Genomic DNA, 15,242 nt, shown 5'->3' on the forward strand with positions numbered 1-15,242 from the left:
ATTCAGGCATGCAATGACTAAATACAAATTCAACTTTTACATGGATCAATAAGTACTACACAAATCCATCCTTGTTTCAGAAATATTACCATATACAGAGAATAGGGTTACAGAGAACACCCCATAAAATGGGAGTGTAGAACAATACTAGATTTAATTCCCTAAGTGGAGATAATATTCTATCCTTGCAAGCTCGCAGGAAAATTTCAGTCTCTTATGGCATAGAATCAAGCTGGTAGGGTTTCCTCTTTCCCTGTATGAAATATTTATCCGTTTTGTTACATGGGCACACTGTTTTGGTTACTCACACAATACTCTATAACTAACTTGCCTCAATAAATTTCTGTACCATGGGATGGGTTGAATTGACAAGCTGGTCTGGATGTAAAACCTCATGAAATATTTATCCATGGTGTTTTCACATGCATCCTCCATGGGCACACTGCTTTGGTTACTCAAACGGTACTCTATAACTAACTTGCTTCAATAAATTTCTGTACCATGGGATGGGTTGAATTGACAAGCTGGTCTGGATGTATAACCTCGACAACTTCACCATTGACCAAGACACATACAAGGTCTGCAATTCTTTGGACTTGCTTTATGCTATGAGAAACGAGAACAATTGTCAAACCTTTCAGTCTCCTGAGATTCATTATCGATTCTTCAATGTTCTGGGTTGAGAGAGGATCCAGAGCACTGGTTGGCTCGTCCAACAAAAGAACCTGGCAATGAGCTCTTATCAGCTTTTACCCAGCTAACTTAGTACTGTGAAGTATTTGACAAGAGAATTCGCAAACATTGTCTATTGTGAGCAAAAATAGCGGCAGTTTAGTGGATACCTCAGGATCATTTGCCAGAGTTCTTGCCAACGCCACTCTCTGTGCTTGACCTACTGAAAGTCCAATTACTGATTTTGGTGCGAAGGATGGATCCAAATCTGCCAGTTTGAGCAGCTCAACAATTTTAGAGTCGGATAGCTTCTCCCCTTTAAGACTAGGTCCATAATTTACGTTGTCTGCCACGGTTCCTGTTCAGAAACATAAAGCGACCATGAAATTAAAATGCGCATTTAAGTTTACGTCATGAAAAGATAAAGCAGTACGCATCTCACACCAGGTGCAGATGAAAGGGAAACAGACTCTCGTAAACAATTCCTCACCCTGCTTGACCATGAAATTAAAATGCGCATTTTAGTTTACGTAACGAAAAGATGAAACAGTACGCATCTCACATCCAGGTGCAAATGAAAGGGAAACAGACTCTCGTAAACAATTCCTCACCATCAAACAGGGCTGGCAACTGGAAGAGCATCCCTATACGGCGACGCACGGAAAGAACGTTAAGCTTCGTTATGTCTTCTCCATCAACGAAAACAGAATCCTCGGGCGGCTCCCAAAGCCGATTGAAGGCTCTGAGCAACGTGGATTTGCCACTACCACTGGGACCAATAATGCCTACAATTGTCCCTGCATGGATATCCAGTGATACTCCGGACAATATCAAGGCTCCAGCATCTGTGTATCTCTTTAAATCCTTTACGCTGATTTTGGCAGAACTTGTGTCTGACGGAATCTGGAGTAGGTGCTCATGCTCATGCTCATGCTCGTCCTCGTCGTACTCGTGTTCGCCATTAATGGACGTGTGCGTTGCCAAGGAAAGCTGCTGTACGCACAATGGAAACGCACGTCCTCCATGAGAAATGCCAAGCGAGCAAATCTCCGCAGGGCATATGTGCGCAAAGAGCGGTTAAGTGGCCAATTGACAGATAAATTAGACGAACAGTTAGGTCGATTGCAAGAACGTTATAATTTGCATCGTGCTGCGTGAGTTGCTCGTTTCGAGGCTCTGTTTGAGAGATCGCGCTAGAATGTTCCTCTTGGTTCAGCTTCGCAATCGAATGCCAAAATCTAGGTAGTACGTGAAGGAAAAGGCGTGAAGCCACTCGAAATCGGTCCGGGGAAGAGCTTCAGCTTAGAAAGAGGGGAGAAGCAACGAGCTTCAAGGCAGGAAAAGCAAGAGAAAAGCCGTGGGATTTCATCGACGATCGTCCTCCTCCAATCCCTCGCAATGCCTCCCCCGCACCGTAAATCCTACCTCTTCTGACCCAATCCAACCCTCCCAAGACGGTAATCGCTTCCCTGCCTTGTAAAGCATGATGAAGAATGCATAACAAAAACTGGTGGTGTGCACAGTGAAGAAACCATGAAATTCGACGGAATTGTGTGCAGCGAAGAAACCATGAAGTTCGAGGAGGAGCAGGGAGGAGGAGAAGCGTACCTGAGGAGGTATGGAGCGAGGGAAGGGAGAGGCAGCCATAGCCAGAGAGCAGCTGGATACGAAGAAGAAGAAAAAGAAGAAGATGAAGACGGTAGCAAACGAAGATAGGAACAGGAGTTTAAAGGAGAAGAAGAAATGAGGTGAACACATGACACGTCATCCCATTCCCACCAACACTTTCCACTCGGGAACCCCCGCCCTAACCCACATTCCCTTTCACATCTCTCCTCGTCAGGAGCCTCCACATGTCAGTGCACAATGCAGTGTTTTGCATCTGCCCAACCACATGTCGATCAAGCTTCTGGTGCCCAACCATGATGACCGACCGCCACACGGCCCCTCCACTTGCCTGCAGATTGCATCCTCTACCTGCATATCCCAAGCAATAAGACCCTTGTGCTATGGCCGTCAAATACAGTCCAAATGACCCTCGCGTGATCACAGACGCCCGATCAAAACTTTGTTTTCCTACTCAATGCTCTCGCAACCATCTATCAGAAAGCAGCTTCTGCAATCCCTCTCATCTTTCAACATCTCCATCACTCTCGATGTGTGTAAACATCCTTGTGCCTTTAAGATGGAAAAGTCCTTCTAGGAAGAACTTGAGTAGGAAAATGTGCTACCCTAAAAAGGGCATTAATAAAACCAAACGGTGCAGCAAAGCCATAGAGGTTAGAGGTTAGAAGTTACATGCAATAGAGGATATATAATTAGAGGTTAGAGGTTACATGCAATAAAGGCTGCATGCAATAAAGAGAAAATACTGCACCCAGGGCTGCAAAACATTAGCTGTGGGGATGATAATTGACGTTCTCTAGTTTTCAATGAGTCTCATAAATGCATTGTCCATGGTGTAAACTTTCTTAGGAAATATGCATTAGAAACATTCCTCTTGTTGAATGTGTTTTCTAGGTTCTAGGTATCTACCCCCCAAGCATGTCACCCACTCCCATTCCAAGGAGCCCAACTCTGCTCCTAGCATGTGCCATCACATCACAATAATCAAATATCATCTCAAATGTTGATGGCTCAGGAACAAAATCTTACCCTCAAGATAATGTGGTAGTGGCCATGGCGAAAGAGCCTTGAGTTTAGTTGGATTTAAATTATAAATGGAATGCTTCACAATAATGAAGTGCGTACAAAGCAAGTGTGCAATGTGCATGTGCGTGTGTGTGTGTGTGTGTGCACGCACATGTGCATGTGCATGTGTGTGTGCGTGGGCATGTGCGTGTGTGTGGGGTATGTGTGTGTGTGTGTGTGTGTGTGTGTGTGTGTGTGTGTGTGAGAGAGAGAGAGAGAGAGAGAGAGAAAGAGAGATCAAATATGCAAGTGCCCAAACATGCACCTTGGGGGATCACAAAGGATTATATGTCACGTGCATTTGTCAAAAGCACTAAGGATCAAAAAATCTATGTGAAATACATATATTTAAATTGACTTTCGAACACACTGGTGGGTAACTAGGGTTTGTAAAGTGTGTTGGTGTATGGGTAAGGGGCCTACTAAGACAAGACACAAGTGTATGGGAATGTGCTGGTATATGGGTACGGGGCCTACTAAAACAAGACAAAAGTGCTTAAAAGTTGGACAAGGACATGCATGAAGGAGAAAAAACATTTTCATTCCTTTGTTAGTGAGTATGTGATATCTTCGCTTTGTGCCTTAATCATTAAGTGCACAATCCATTGAATGTCTTAAGGAACAATTGTCTATTATTATCCTTCCCTCCATATGGTCCATCTTTTAATGTGTGAAATGGATGATGGCTTAAACCACTTCCGTGTTGTATGGATTCACCCCCCCCTCCAATGGCAATGATATCTTTGGTAGGTTGGCAATAGCTCTGTCATAGGTGCATGAGGGGGGAAGGCTTGCTATCCACAATTTGCATTTACTTTGATGGAGGCCCTTTTTGTGTGGTGTGGGAGGACTCCCATTCTCCATGGTCTCCTATGGTTTCCCATGGAGACTTGCAAGGGATTAATTGGGAGGCGTGCCCATTGGTGTCAAGCATCACCATCAAGATTAGACAAGAGTATAAAAGACCTCCTAGAAAGTAAGTGTCTCTCACCAAGAGACACTTATCAAAAGAGTTGTGGGACACATAAGGGAATTGGCTTATACAATATAGTTTCCTAATCTTTATTTCAATGTTACTTTATACACAAGAAGTTCTCGTTGCAAGATTGATGACCATAACATCTACATCCTCTAAGTTATTGAACTCTTTTGGCCACTTGGAATATGTGTTTGAATTCCTTAAGTCTCACAGTTTATTTCTATTTAATTCATTTGAATTTCCTATAGATAAATCAATATGCTTTACAAAGTGCCAATGCTAATGTTTTGATTAAGGGTCAAGGTCAAATTCGGACTTTTTAAAACCCTAATAACTCTAAGCATTTTTCTAAATTTCACTACAACTTTCAAGTATGTTTGAGCGTCTTTGTTTGGATAGGCTTGGAAGGAAATTTTCTATAGCCAATACCTTTGATCATTCAAAACCTTAGGGATAGTATAGAAAATTGATTCCAATGCTATTTTATACACGAAAAGGTTTTCATTGCAAGAATGACTACCATAACATCCAAATTCTCTAAGTGATTGTAATATTCAAGCCAATGGGATACGTGTTTCTTAAGGCTCACAATCTATTTCTACTTAATTCATTTGAATCTCCTACAGGCTATATTTAAATCAATATGTTTACAAAAGTACCAATGGTAATGTTTTGATTACGGGTCAAAGCCAAACTGTTTTTTAAAACGAAAATAAAGCTAGGCATTTGTTTACAAATTTCACTACATCCTTTAAGCATATTGAAAGCACTTAGTGTGGATAGGACCAACACTCAATGTCACCATTATAATTGTAAGATGTTTAGGTAGGATTTTTTTGTGAGAAACCTATTGACATCTATCTACACATTTAATGGGTGTCTAATCATGGTTGTGGTTACGATTTTGATTGTGGTTGTGGTTGCAGTTGTGGTTATGGTTGTGTTTGTGGTTGTGATTTGTTATGATTGTGGTTGAGATAAAGACTATTACTAAATTGAGAAAAGAACCCTTTCTATAAGTATACTTAAACTATTATAGTTGTGCGTATTTGTAACCTTAGAAATGCTTATCTTGTAAAATTGTGTAGTGGGTGGTTCATGGGTGAGGGGCCTACTAAAAAGACATAGAAGTGCTTAAAAGCTAGACAAGAGCGTGAATTAAGACCTTGGCAAGTGACACCTTTACTTAGTGCCTTAGTCATAGAAATGCACGATCTATTTAAAAAACAAAGAAACAATTGTCTATTTCCCCCCTCCTCTCTCTCTCTCTCTCTCTCTCTCTCTCTCTATCTACACACACACACACACACACACACATAGATAGGTAGACAGACAGACAAACAAATAGAGAGACAGACAGACAGACAGACAGTCAGACAAAAAGATAGACAGATACATACATACATACATACATGCATACATATATATATATATATAGAGAGAGAGAGAGATAAATATATAAATATAAATATTATATATATATATATATATAGAGAGAGAGAGAGAGAGAGAGGAGAGTCCACTTGTTCATTGTTGCGGCTTTGCCACAAGTTGACATGCTAGATAATGATAATGTACGAACATGATAAATTGCATCCAAGGTCAACTACTAATGGAAGCATATATTTATGTTGTCAAACTTATAGAAGAATTATAGAGGAAACTTACATAGAAAGTATATAGAGCCATTGGGCTACATACTCCTCCTCTAATTTGTCTGTTAATTCCTATTCTAAAGTCGTTAATCTTAATAGAGAATTCCAAACCTATAACTTGACCTAAGGACAAACCTAACTAAAAAGTCCTTAATTTTTCAATGAAAAATTGAATGGATTTCTTAGTTGAAAAGGTAGAGATAGCCCTATTGAGCTAAGGTCAACATAATGACCTCATAATTTCACACAACGGGGGGATTTGTACTCAGGATACCGCTCACCCACTTATCTTTCCATTCGACTATATTATGTTGTGACAAAAGGGTTTTAAATTCTTACCCCAATAAATAAGAGGGGAGGGGGATCTCCCATAAATAGAGGGACATCCTAATTATTCACTCTCCTATTTTGTGTTCCAACCCCTTGTCTTGACCACCCCTCCAATTAGTGGAATATTTTTTAATTCTTCCAAGAGGGACTATAAACAAGAGGGGAATGGGAAAACATTACAAAAGTGTGACAACATTAGGTGCTTTAGAATGTGTTTGGTACTCTAGAATGTGTGTATGCTTAGTAGCTCCAACACTCATTATGTGGTAACTCCTAAAGAATTGCATTGTATGCATGTTGGAGACCATAGGATGAAAGTATTTTAATCCCTAAAACAAAAGTTTGTTGAGCATGAGAATCAAGTATCATTAGAAAATGATTGACACAAATAAAAAAGGGAATCTCTTTGGTCATAGGTAATCAAAGAACAATGAGTTGGTGCTGGTAAATTTTTTCCTCTTGCATTTTAGCTATCGTCTCTTGGCACTTGGCATGCGGAAAGGGGCTTGAGTAGCCATTTGAAGGGTGCATGCAAATGGTGCCTCCTCATCAAATATTAATATGTGCCCATGGCTACCCCCTGCGCTTCCTCCATCACATCGCTCCCCTCGCCCATGACTCCTCCATCCTCTTCCCTTCTCTTAGTTACCCCCCTCTTCCTCCCCTCCCCCTTGCTCTCAAGCCCCCCCTCCACCTTAGCTTAGGTTAGGTTAGGTTATATTACACTACATTAGGGTAGGTTAGGTTAGGTTATAAGTTAGCTTAGGTTAGGCTAGGATAGGCTAGGTTATACTAGGCTAGGTTAGTAAATCTTGTACTGGGCCTATGAATCTTCTACAAGATTTTAGAAAAATCTTGGACTTGGAATCATTATCATAGAAATTATGTACTATTAGATATATAATTTAGAGGCATTATAACCCCCCTTTGTATGAAGATAAGTGTAGGGTACATTGTTAATTATTAACGATGAAACATATATAGGGTACACTATTGCTGGAAGGTGCTTGTACTAGTAGAGGTTGCTATAAGACTAGCTGCTCTTTTTTTTCTTGCTATGGGAAGCGTTGCCACAAATTTGCTTGGGAAGCATTATCAAAAATTTGGAAGAAATTTGCAAAGAGAAACTATATTTAACCATTTTGATTGATATCCCTTCCAAACTTAATTGGATATATAAGAATGAAGCATTTTTATTAGAAGCCTCCCACCATAGATCTTTAGAAATGAGAACACACAAGCACTTTGCAAAATCCATTCTAAATTCTATACAGGGTGATCATGGGGCTATTGTGAAGATAGTGGCAGAGAAGGAAGGAGTCTCACTTGTGGCTTTCTCACATACACAATGGGGGAATACACACAAAGGTGGAGGCCGAAAAATAGTTTTCGTCTTCTTAGTTGTGAAAGCCAAAAGAACTCTAGTACAAAGAAATAGGAGAACCCTATATGTGGGTCTCAAACCAAACTCAGCTAACTAAGGTGGCATACTAACTGAGCCACGAACTAGAGTACATAAGGAAAGCTGTCATCCAGCTATTATTCATGGGCCGTGTACCAACCGCATCTGCAGCTAACAAGTCGGTAACATAAATGCACAACGGTCACCCTGGCATATCACGAGTGGAGCTCAATATCTCAACTCTCCCCCTCGAGCTCAATCCCAATTCCTGCACACCAAGTAGGTCTCTAAACTTGCATACCTTCTCTGCGCCCAATGTCTTCGTGAATATGTCAGCTACCTAATCCTCTGTGCTGACATAAACTAGATCAATAAGACCTAGTAAAACCTTCTCCCGCACATAGTGATAATGCACCTCAATGTGCTTTGTTCTAGCATGATAGACTGGGTTATTTGCCAAGTGTATACTGCTCATGTTGTCACAATAAATGACAACTGGCCCATCTGTAGACTAATGCATATCATAAAGTAGCTTATGCAACCAAGCTACCTCACATGCAGCCATTGCTGCACCCCTGTACTCAGCCTTTGTGCTTGACAAGGCAACTGTAGCTGTTTCTTGCTGCTCCAAGTGACTGCAGCACTCCCAAAAGAGAACACATATCCACTGGTAGATCGTCTATCGGAAATACTACCAACCCAATCAGCATCAGTGTATCCATGCAACTGTATGTGAACCCCAGCCTCATAAAATAGTCCATACTGCAATGTGGACTTCACATACCTGAGTATGCATCTAGCCGCATCCAAATGCGGTTTCCTTGGAGCCTGCATAAACTGACTTACCAATCCAACAGCATAGCTCAAATTTGGCCTGGTAATAGTCATATAAATCAAACTTCCTACTATGCATCTGTACATAGTAGGGTCTTCCAGAAGCTCACCTGCATCTGCGCTCAGCTTCACATTCTGCTCCAAAGGAACTGAAATATGCTTACAGCCTATCATCCCATATTTAGACAGCATGTCCAATCCATACTGCCTCTGCAAGAGCTGTATCCCACTTGGTGATCTAATCACCTCAATGCCCAAGAAATAACATAGCTCTCCCAAATCCTTCATCTCAAACTTCTGCTTCAATAGCATTTTCACATGAAGGATATCTTCATCACTATCACCTGTGATGATCAAATCATCAACATAAATGACAAGCAGCATAATACCTTTCTCTGTTTTTCTCACATAAAGTGAGAAATCTGCCTTGGAAATCTGAAAGCCAATAGTGACAAGATACTGTCCTATCTTGTTAGACCATGCTCTAGGTGCTTGCTTCAAGCCATACAAGGCTTTCTTCAACCTGCAAACAAACTCAGGATGAACAGCATGAACATAACCTAGTGGCTGCTCCGTAAAAACCTCTTCTTGCAAATCACCATGCAAGAAGGCATTCTTTACATCCATGTGATGTAAAGACCATCCCTTTGATGCAGCCATAGCAATGACTGCTCTTATGGTTGCCATCCTTGCAACCGGACTGAATGTTTCTTCGTAATCAATGCCATATGTCTATGCATATCCCTTGACAACTAATCTTGCCTTGTATTTGTTCATAGAACCATCTGCATTGTGCTTGACCTTATAAACCCACTTACAACCAATTGCATTCTTGTCTTTAGGCAAAGGCACCGATTCCCATGTAGCATTTTGCTTCCAAGGCATCCATTTCTTCATCCATGGCTTTCTCCCAATTTTCTTTTCCCATGGCTTGCTCAAAAGAAGTGGGTTCTAGTCCCTGTATCACTTTGACCATATAGGCATAGTGAATGGTTGTAAATCCATCATATTTCAGCCTATCCACAGGATATCTAGCTCTAGTAGACCTGCGCAAAATAGGCTCACCTCCAGGTGCTCTCAAAACATCCCTGGTCTTCCGTACTCTAGGTATAACAACAGAAGGAATACCCAACTCATCATCAATGCTCTGTTCTGAGCCACTAGATTCACCATCCACATAAGAGTGACTTGCATTCACATCAAACATGGGCTGATCTACCTTCTCTTTTCCTTTTCGTGATACCTGCGTACCACTATCTGCATTGCTTTGAGGAGATTCTCCTAATCTCAATCTGCCTGTCCATGGCGAAGTATGTGAACCACTGCTAGAGGACACTACAGGTCCACTAATATTTTGTGATTGCTGCTATGAATCCTGTGTAGAATTACCATTTTGTGCATCTACATTAATCATCGCATTTACTGGTTTATACCAGCTGCTCATCTCATCAAAAACAACATCTTTGCTCACTGTAAACTTACGAGTAGAAGGGTTATAGCATCTATATCCTTTCTGCTGCAGAGAATAACCAATAAAGATGCACTTCTTAGCTTTTGGATCCAACTTGGACCTCAACTCATCTGGCACATGAACATAGGCAATGCAACCAAAAATTTTCAAATGAGAAATATCTGGTTTCCTACCAGTATACATCTCCTCTGGCATCATGCCATGTATTGCTACAGTGGGAGTCTTGTTCATTATGTAAACTGCTGTAGCAACTGCTTTAGCCCAATAATAATCTGGTAGGTCTTTTTCGTTTAGCATGGCCCAAGATACCTCTCCAATATGCCTATTTTTCCTTTCTGCAAGTCCATTTTGCTATGGGGTATGACTGCATGAATATTGCTGCTTTATGCCATGCTCCTGCAGGAACCTTGCAAACTCATTTGAGAGGTACTCTCCCCCTCCATCTGACCTTAGGCATTTTATTTGCAAGCCTGTTTCTTTTTCAACCATAGCTTTAAAAGCTTTGAAGTGCCCAAACACTACACTTTTCTTTTTCATAAAATACATCCAAACTTTTCTGCTATAGTCATCAATAAAAGTGACAAAATAATGACAGCCTCCAATAGATGCATCTTTAGTAGTCCACACATCAGAGTGGATTAATTCCAATGGCTTCTTACTCTCTTGATCATGCCTAGGAAATGGTTTCCTTGCTTGTTTTCCAAATTGACAGGCTTCACATACCTTATGCATTTTTGCAACCTTGAATTTAGGCAATCCTGCAACAATATTTTGGGCCTGCATTGATTTAAGTCATTGTACATTAACATGACCAATGTGTTTATGCCAGATATCAATATCTGCAACTACACCGGTCCCATGTGCAAACATTGCTGCACTCAATTCAGGCATGTCTGCATCCAACGTAAACATCCTGCCCTTCTTCTTTCCTTTTGCTATCAAGCGACCGTTATTTTTCATATCCTCAACAAAGCATCCATGAGGATTAAATCTGACTACAAGCCCTGCTCAACCATTTGACCAATAGAAACCAGGTTCTTGGTGATATTCGGGACATGAAATACATTAGACAGGTATTTCTTTTTCCCATCCTACATAGACAAAGGAATTTTACCAATCTGCACAATAGGATGTGTAGTATCATCATCAGTCTCCACAAATCCTGGTCTTTCCATTTTCCTTGCATCTTGCATCCATTCTGCATGACCTGTCATGTGGTTTGATGCACCTGAGTCAACATACCACACATCATTGCTTTCTTCTGCACTTGTCACAGAATTGGTCATGTGCTGCACCATAAACAGATGCTCATTTCTATCATCACCCTGTCTACTAGAAGATGCATAATTCCCTTGTTGCAATTTTCCATTCATGAAATCATTCTACTTTTTGTAGCAGTCTTTAGCCATATGACCCATTTTACCACAATAGTAGCATTCAACATTGCTGTTTGCATTTTGACCTCTCTGCCATCCACCACGGCCTCTTTGGCTCCCCCTGCCTCTAGAGTTACCATGTCCTCCTCCATAGGACTGGTTTTCTTGAGTTTGCTGCATATTCTGATTTCTACCACGACCTCCAGATCGGCCTCCTCTACCTCTGCCTCTACCTCTTCCAGCATTTGAGTAGAAGACAGTTTCTTTCACAGTTCCTCCTGAAGAAGATGCACCACCATTTCTCTGCTCTTCAGAAATTAGAAAAGCAAACAACTCCTCAAAATTAGGAAAATTTTCACAGACGGCAATGGATGTCCGAAACTGTGCATAATCCTTTCCTAGACCATTCAAGGTCACAGAAACTAAATCATCATCTTCCACTGGTGACCCAATGGAAGCAAGTGCATCTGCAATTTTCTTCACTTTCATGTGGTAGTCATTGATGCTCATATTTTCTCTCTGCACATTGTGCAACTCCTACTTGAGCTACATTTTCCTGGCTTGCATATTTGTGCTGTACATTTTTGCCAAAGTATCCCATGCCTCCTTTGGCGTACTTGCATCCTGAATATGCACAATCGTAGAATCCGAAATACTGATAGACAGCCAATACATAACTTTTCTGGCTCTCTCATGCCATCCTTTAAATGCCTGCATTTCTTGTTGATTGGGAACATTAGGAAGAACTGGTTCTTCTTTATTTCCTATAATGAACTCCCAATAGCCTTTTCCCATAAGGAAATTCATCATTCTAAACTTCCATGCTTGGAAGTTGTTCTTGTCAAGCTTTTCAGTGACAATCTGTGAAAGAGAATTAGATGCCATTATAGAACACTGCAAAAAATTCTGTCACTGCAAAAAACATAGCTTCTGCCTCACACAGGCAAATCTGCAAAACTAACAAAAGTGGTATTTGACCACACAGTCACTTCCTAGTGATGATTTTGCATGAACAGGCAATAAGGATGATTCTGTAACTCCCAATATCTCTGTGCATAGGCATACAATGCAATTTCTGCAGCAACTTTTCATTGACCTGCAGAGTAGTGGTCGCACAACAAAAACAGGGCCTTTTTTTGAGTGTCCTCTCGCCACACCACGAAGGGTGTCTCAATTTGAGACAGTGCACTCTTGCACTTTCGGCTGTGCTAACTGCAGAGATTTGCTCCCAAACTCGAAAAAGGAAAGCAACACTGGTCCTCTTACCAGGACATCAAGAACTTGGTTTGCTTTCTTGAGCTCCTTACCACGAACCAAGCTCTGATACCATGTGAGGATAGTGGGAGAGAAGGAAGAAGTCTCACTTGCGGCTTTCTCACATTCACAATGGGGGAATACACACAAAGGTGGAGGCTGAAAAATAGTTTTCCTCTTCTTAGTTGTGAAAGCCAAAAGAACTCTAGTATAAAGAAATAGGAGAACCTTATATGTGGGTCTCAAACAAAACTCAGCTAACTAAGGTGGCATACTAACTGAGCCACGAACTAGACTACATAAGGATAGCTGTCATCCAGCTATTATTCATGGGCGGTGTACCAACCGCATCTGCAGCTAACAAGTTGGTGACATAAATGCACAATGGTCACCCTGGCATATCATGAGTGGAGCTCGATATCTCAATAGCTATTTGCAAGTGGATCGCCTCTAGAGTTTGGAGTTGACTTGGTTTCATAATCCTTCTAAAGATTCTTATGAAAGTCTTTGACTTGTGGATTACTTTGATGAAGATGAAAAATGTCCGTTCTACAAGTATGATGCAAAACAGTAGCCAACTTATTGAAATATTTGACATCATTTGCAATCACGTCTAAACATGCTACAGTGTATGTACTATTAGAAAGAATGTAGTACTATGATATTAGTATTCATTAGTTGGACGTCAAGTCAATCCATGCACAAATTCTCATGCGCAAGCACAAGACATCATCAACGAATACTTTCAAATAAACATATTTTTGTTACGAGTTTTGAACTTCGATATGAGAACACAAATCTTTTCATTATGGGTTATGAACACTGACACAGGTTCCAAACTTTTGGCGGAATCTTTCCTTTTTGGTAGAGAGTGCTTGTCCATCCAAGACTTTTCTTTTGATTGTAGAGACTTGGGGAGGAGAAGTTGCATGCTTGGCATCAAAATTCCATCACCCCTGAGGTGGCCAGGGATATAGTGAGCTAATGTCGAGGGGAGTCCGCTTGGGGTTGGTGAGCCAATCCATAGTCCACACTTCGGCCAATGGGTCTTCATGTGGATCAATGATGTTCAATGCCGTGGCAAAATTTATGGTACAGTGTTGGACGGGTCACCCTCTCCTACCACATAGTGTCTGGATCCTTACGTATGTGTTGGATATTATTTCACATTGCCGCTGCCTTTGTAACATGTTTGCTAATAAGATGCTCAAGATCCCTCAAAATTATGGAGTAATAGGAAGGGATCTTGGACATTGTAGGCTTGGGCAACTGGCAAATCCAAGCACTAGCGCTAAGTCTTGAAAATGTTGTGATGAATTAAGCCGCATTGTTTGATAAAATGGTTGAAGGCTTTAAGACTTTGGTTTTATACTAATATAATGGTTGTATTAGCCCAACTACATCCTGATGTATAGATTGTTGGGGAGCAACGAAATCAACTTCCTCCATCTGTCGATAGACCCAATATCGCACATGTATATTCTCCCGGTGTAAAACCTGGTGCAAAACTTCTAGAGCTAGAATAGCTAAAGGGAGATCTAGCATTTTCAAAATAGGCTCAGCATCCAAAAGATCGGTTTGTACTCCCACAACACTTGTTTTTGCCAAAATGTTTACTTGAATTCAAGCCTCTACAAAATTGCAGCAAGCGATGTAACCACGTTCCTACACTTTGCTTGGCTTGCTCAATTGAGCATTAAGAGAGCTTGGGTCATGATCCCCTCTGATGCCTTAGTCTATGAGGTACCTCCACCTTCAATCATATTTTGCTCTAAGGTACCAAATTGGCTACCTAGCTGTGATAGTTCATGCACACCAGCCTGACCATCCGACTTATCATGGTTAGGTGGCTATCTTTAGGGTAGCTTGTTGGGATGTTCTTCTGGATCCTAAAGGAGACAGATGAGAGTTTGAAGTTGGGTGTTCTATAATTTTGTATTTTCCTCCCTCATATTTTCATTGTCTCAATAGTAGTAGTTGCATGTAGCTGGGCGTTCTCCTTTTCAAGCACTTCTATTTTGTCTTGGGCCACCTGATAAAGTTATCTGCCAACCCTTTGTTGTGCAATCTTCAATGCATGCTGTAGGTGGATGTTTTTCCCCGCAACAACAACAAGCTCACTTTGGTACTTGGCCACAAGATTCTTAAGTCTCTCAAGTTCACATTGAAGATTTTTAAAGTTCATTTGTAGCTCGGTATCTGCTTGGCTTAGTTGGCAGTGGCTTAGCAGTAGTCCATCATATAATGGTTCCAACCAATATATTATGCGAGCTAGACTTTGTCACCAATAGAAAGGAATTATACGTCACTAAAAGAAAAGGTTTGGGAATGGTCTATGTGCTACAAAAATTTTCACATTACCTTTTAGGTAACCAGGTCATATTCCATGTGGGTCATCAAGCCTTACTGTACCTAATAAACAAACCACAGCTATCAAGAAGATTGGCTCATTGGATATTATTGCTACAAGAATTTCAATACAAAGTTGTGCACACTCTTAGAAGGTAGAATCTAGTGGTGGAATAGCTTGGAAGAGTTCTAAATGATATGCCAAATTACTCAATATTTGAGTTTTAGG

General features: G+C 40.9%; 1 protein-coding gene across 2 annotated transcripts; it reads right to left on the reverse strand.

The window, feature by feature from the left end:
• Positions 1-273: 273 nt before the first annotated feature.
• Positions 274-2,348, reverse strand: LOC147888350 (ABC transporter I family member 17-like). Of its 2 annotated transcripts, none has more exons than XM_087392735.1 (4): positions 2,281-2,348; positions 1,284-1,662; positions 843-1,030; positions 274-725 (listed from the first exon to the last, which is right to left on the reverse strand). In XM_087392735.1, exons 1-4 carry the CDS (start codon positions 2,317-2,319, stop codon positions 474-476), a joined length of 858 nt encoding a protein of 285 aa, XP_087248861.1. In that variant the 5' UTR covers positions 2,320-2,348; the 3' UTR covers positions 274-473. The 2 variants fall into 2 exon arrangements, with proteins under 2 accessions (XP_087248861.1, XP_087248860.1); XM_087392734.1 differs by having other exon boundaries at positions 1,284-1,665; positions 2,281-2,340.
• Positions 2,349-15,242: the final 12,894 nt, after the last annotated feature.

This window comes from Dipteris shenzhenensis, chromosome 21 (genome assembly GCF_047967505.1).
Source record: "Dipteris shenzhenensis isolate YYH24624 ecotype China chromosome 21, Dip_SZ_1.0, whole genome shotgun sequence".
Lineage (NCBI taxonomy): Eukaryota > Viridiplantae > Streptophyta > Polypodiopsida > Gleicheniales > Dipteridaceae > Dipteris > Dipteris shenzhenensis.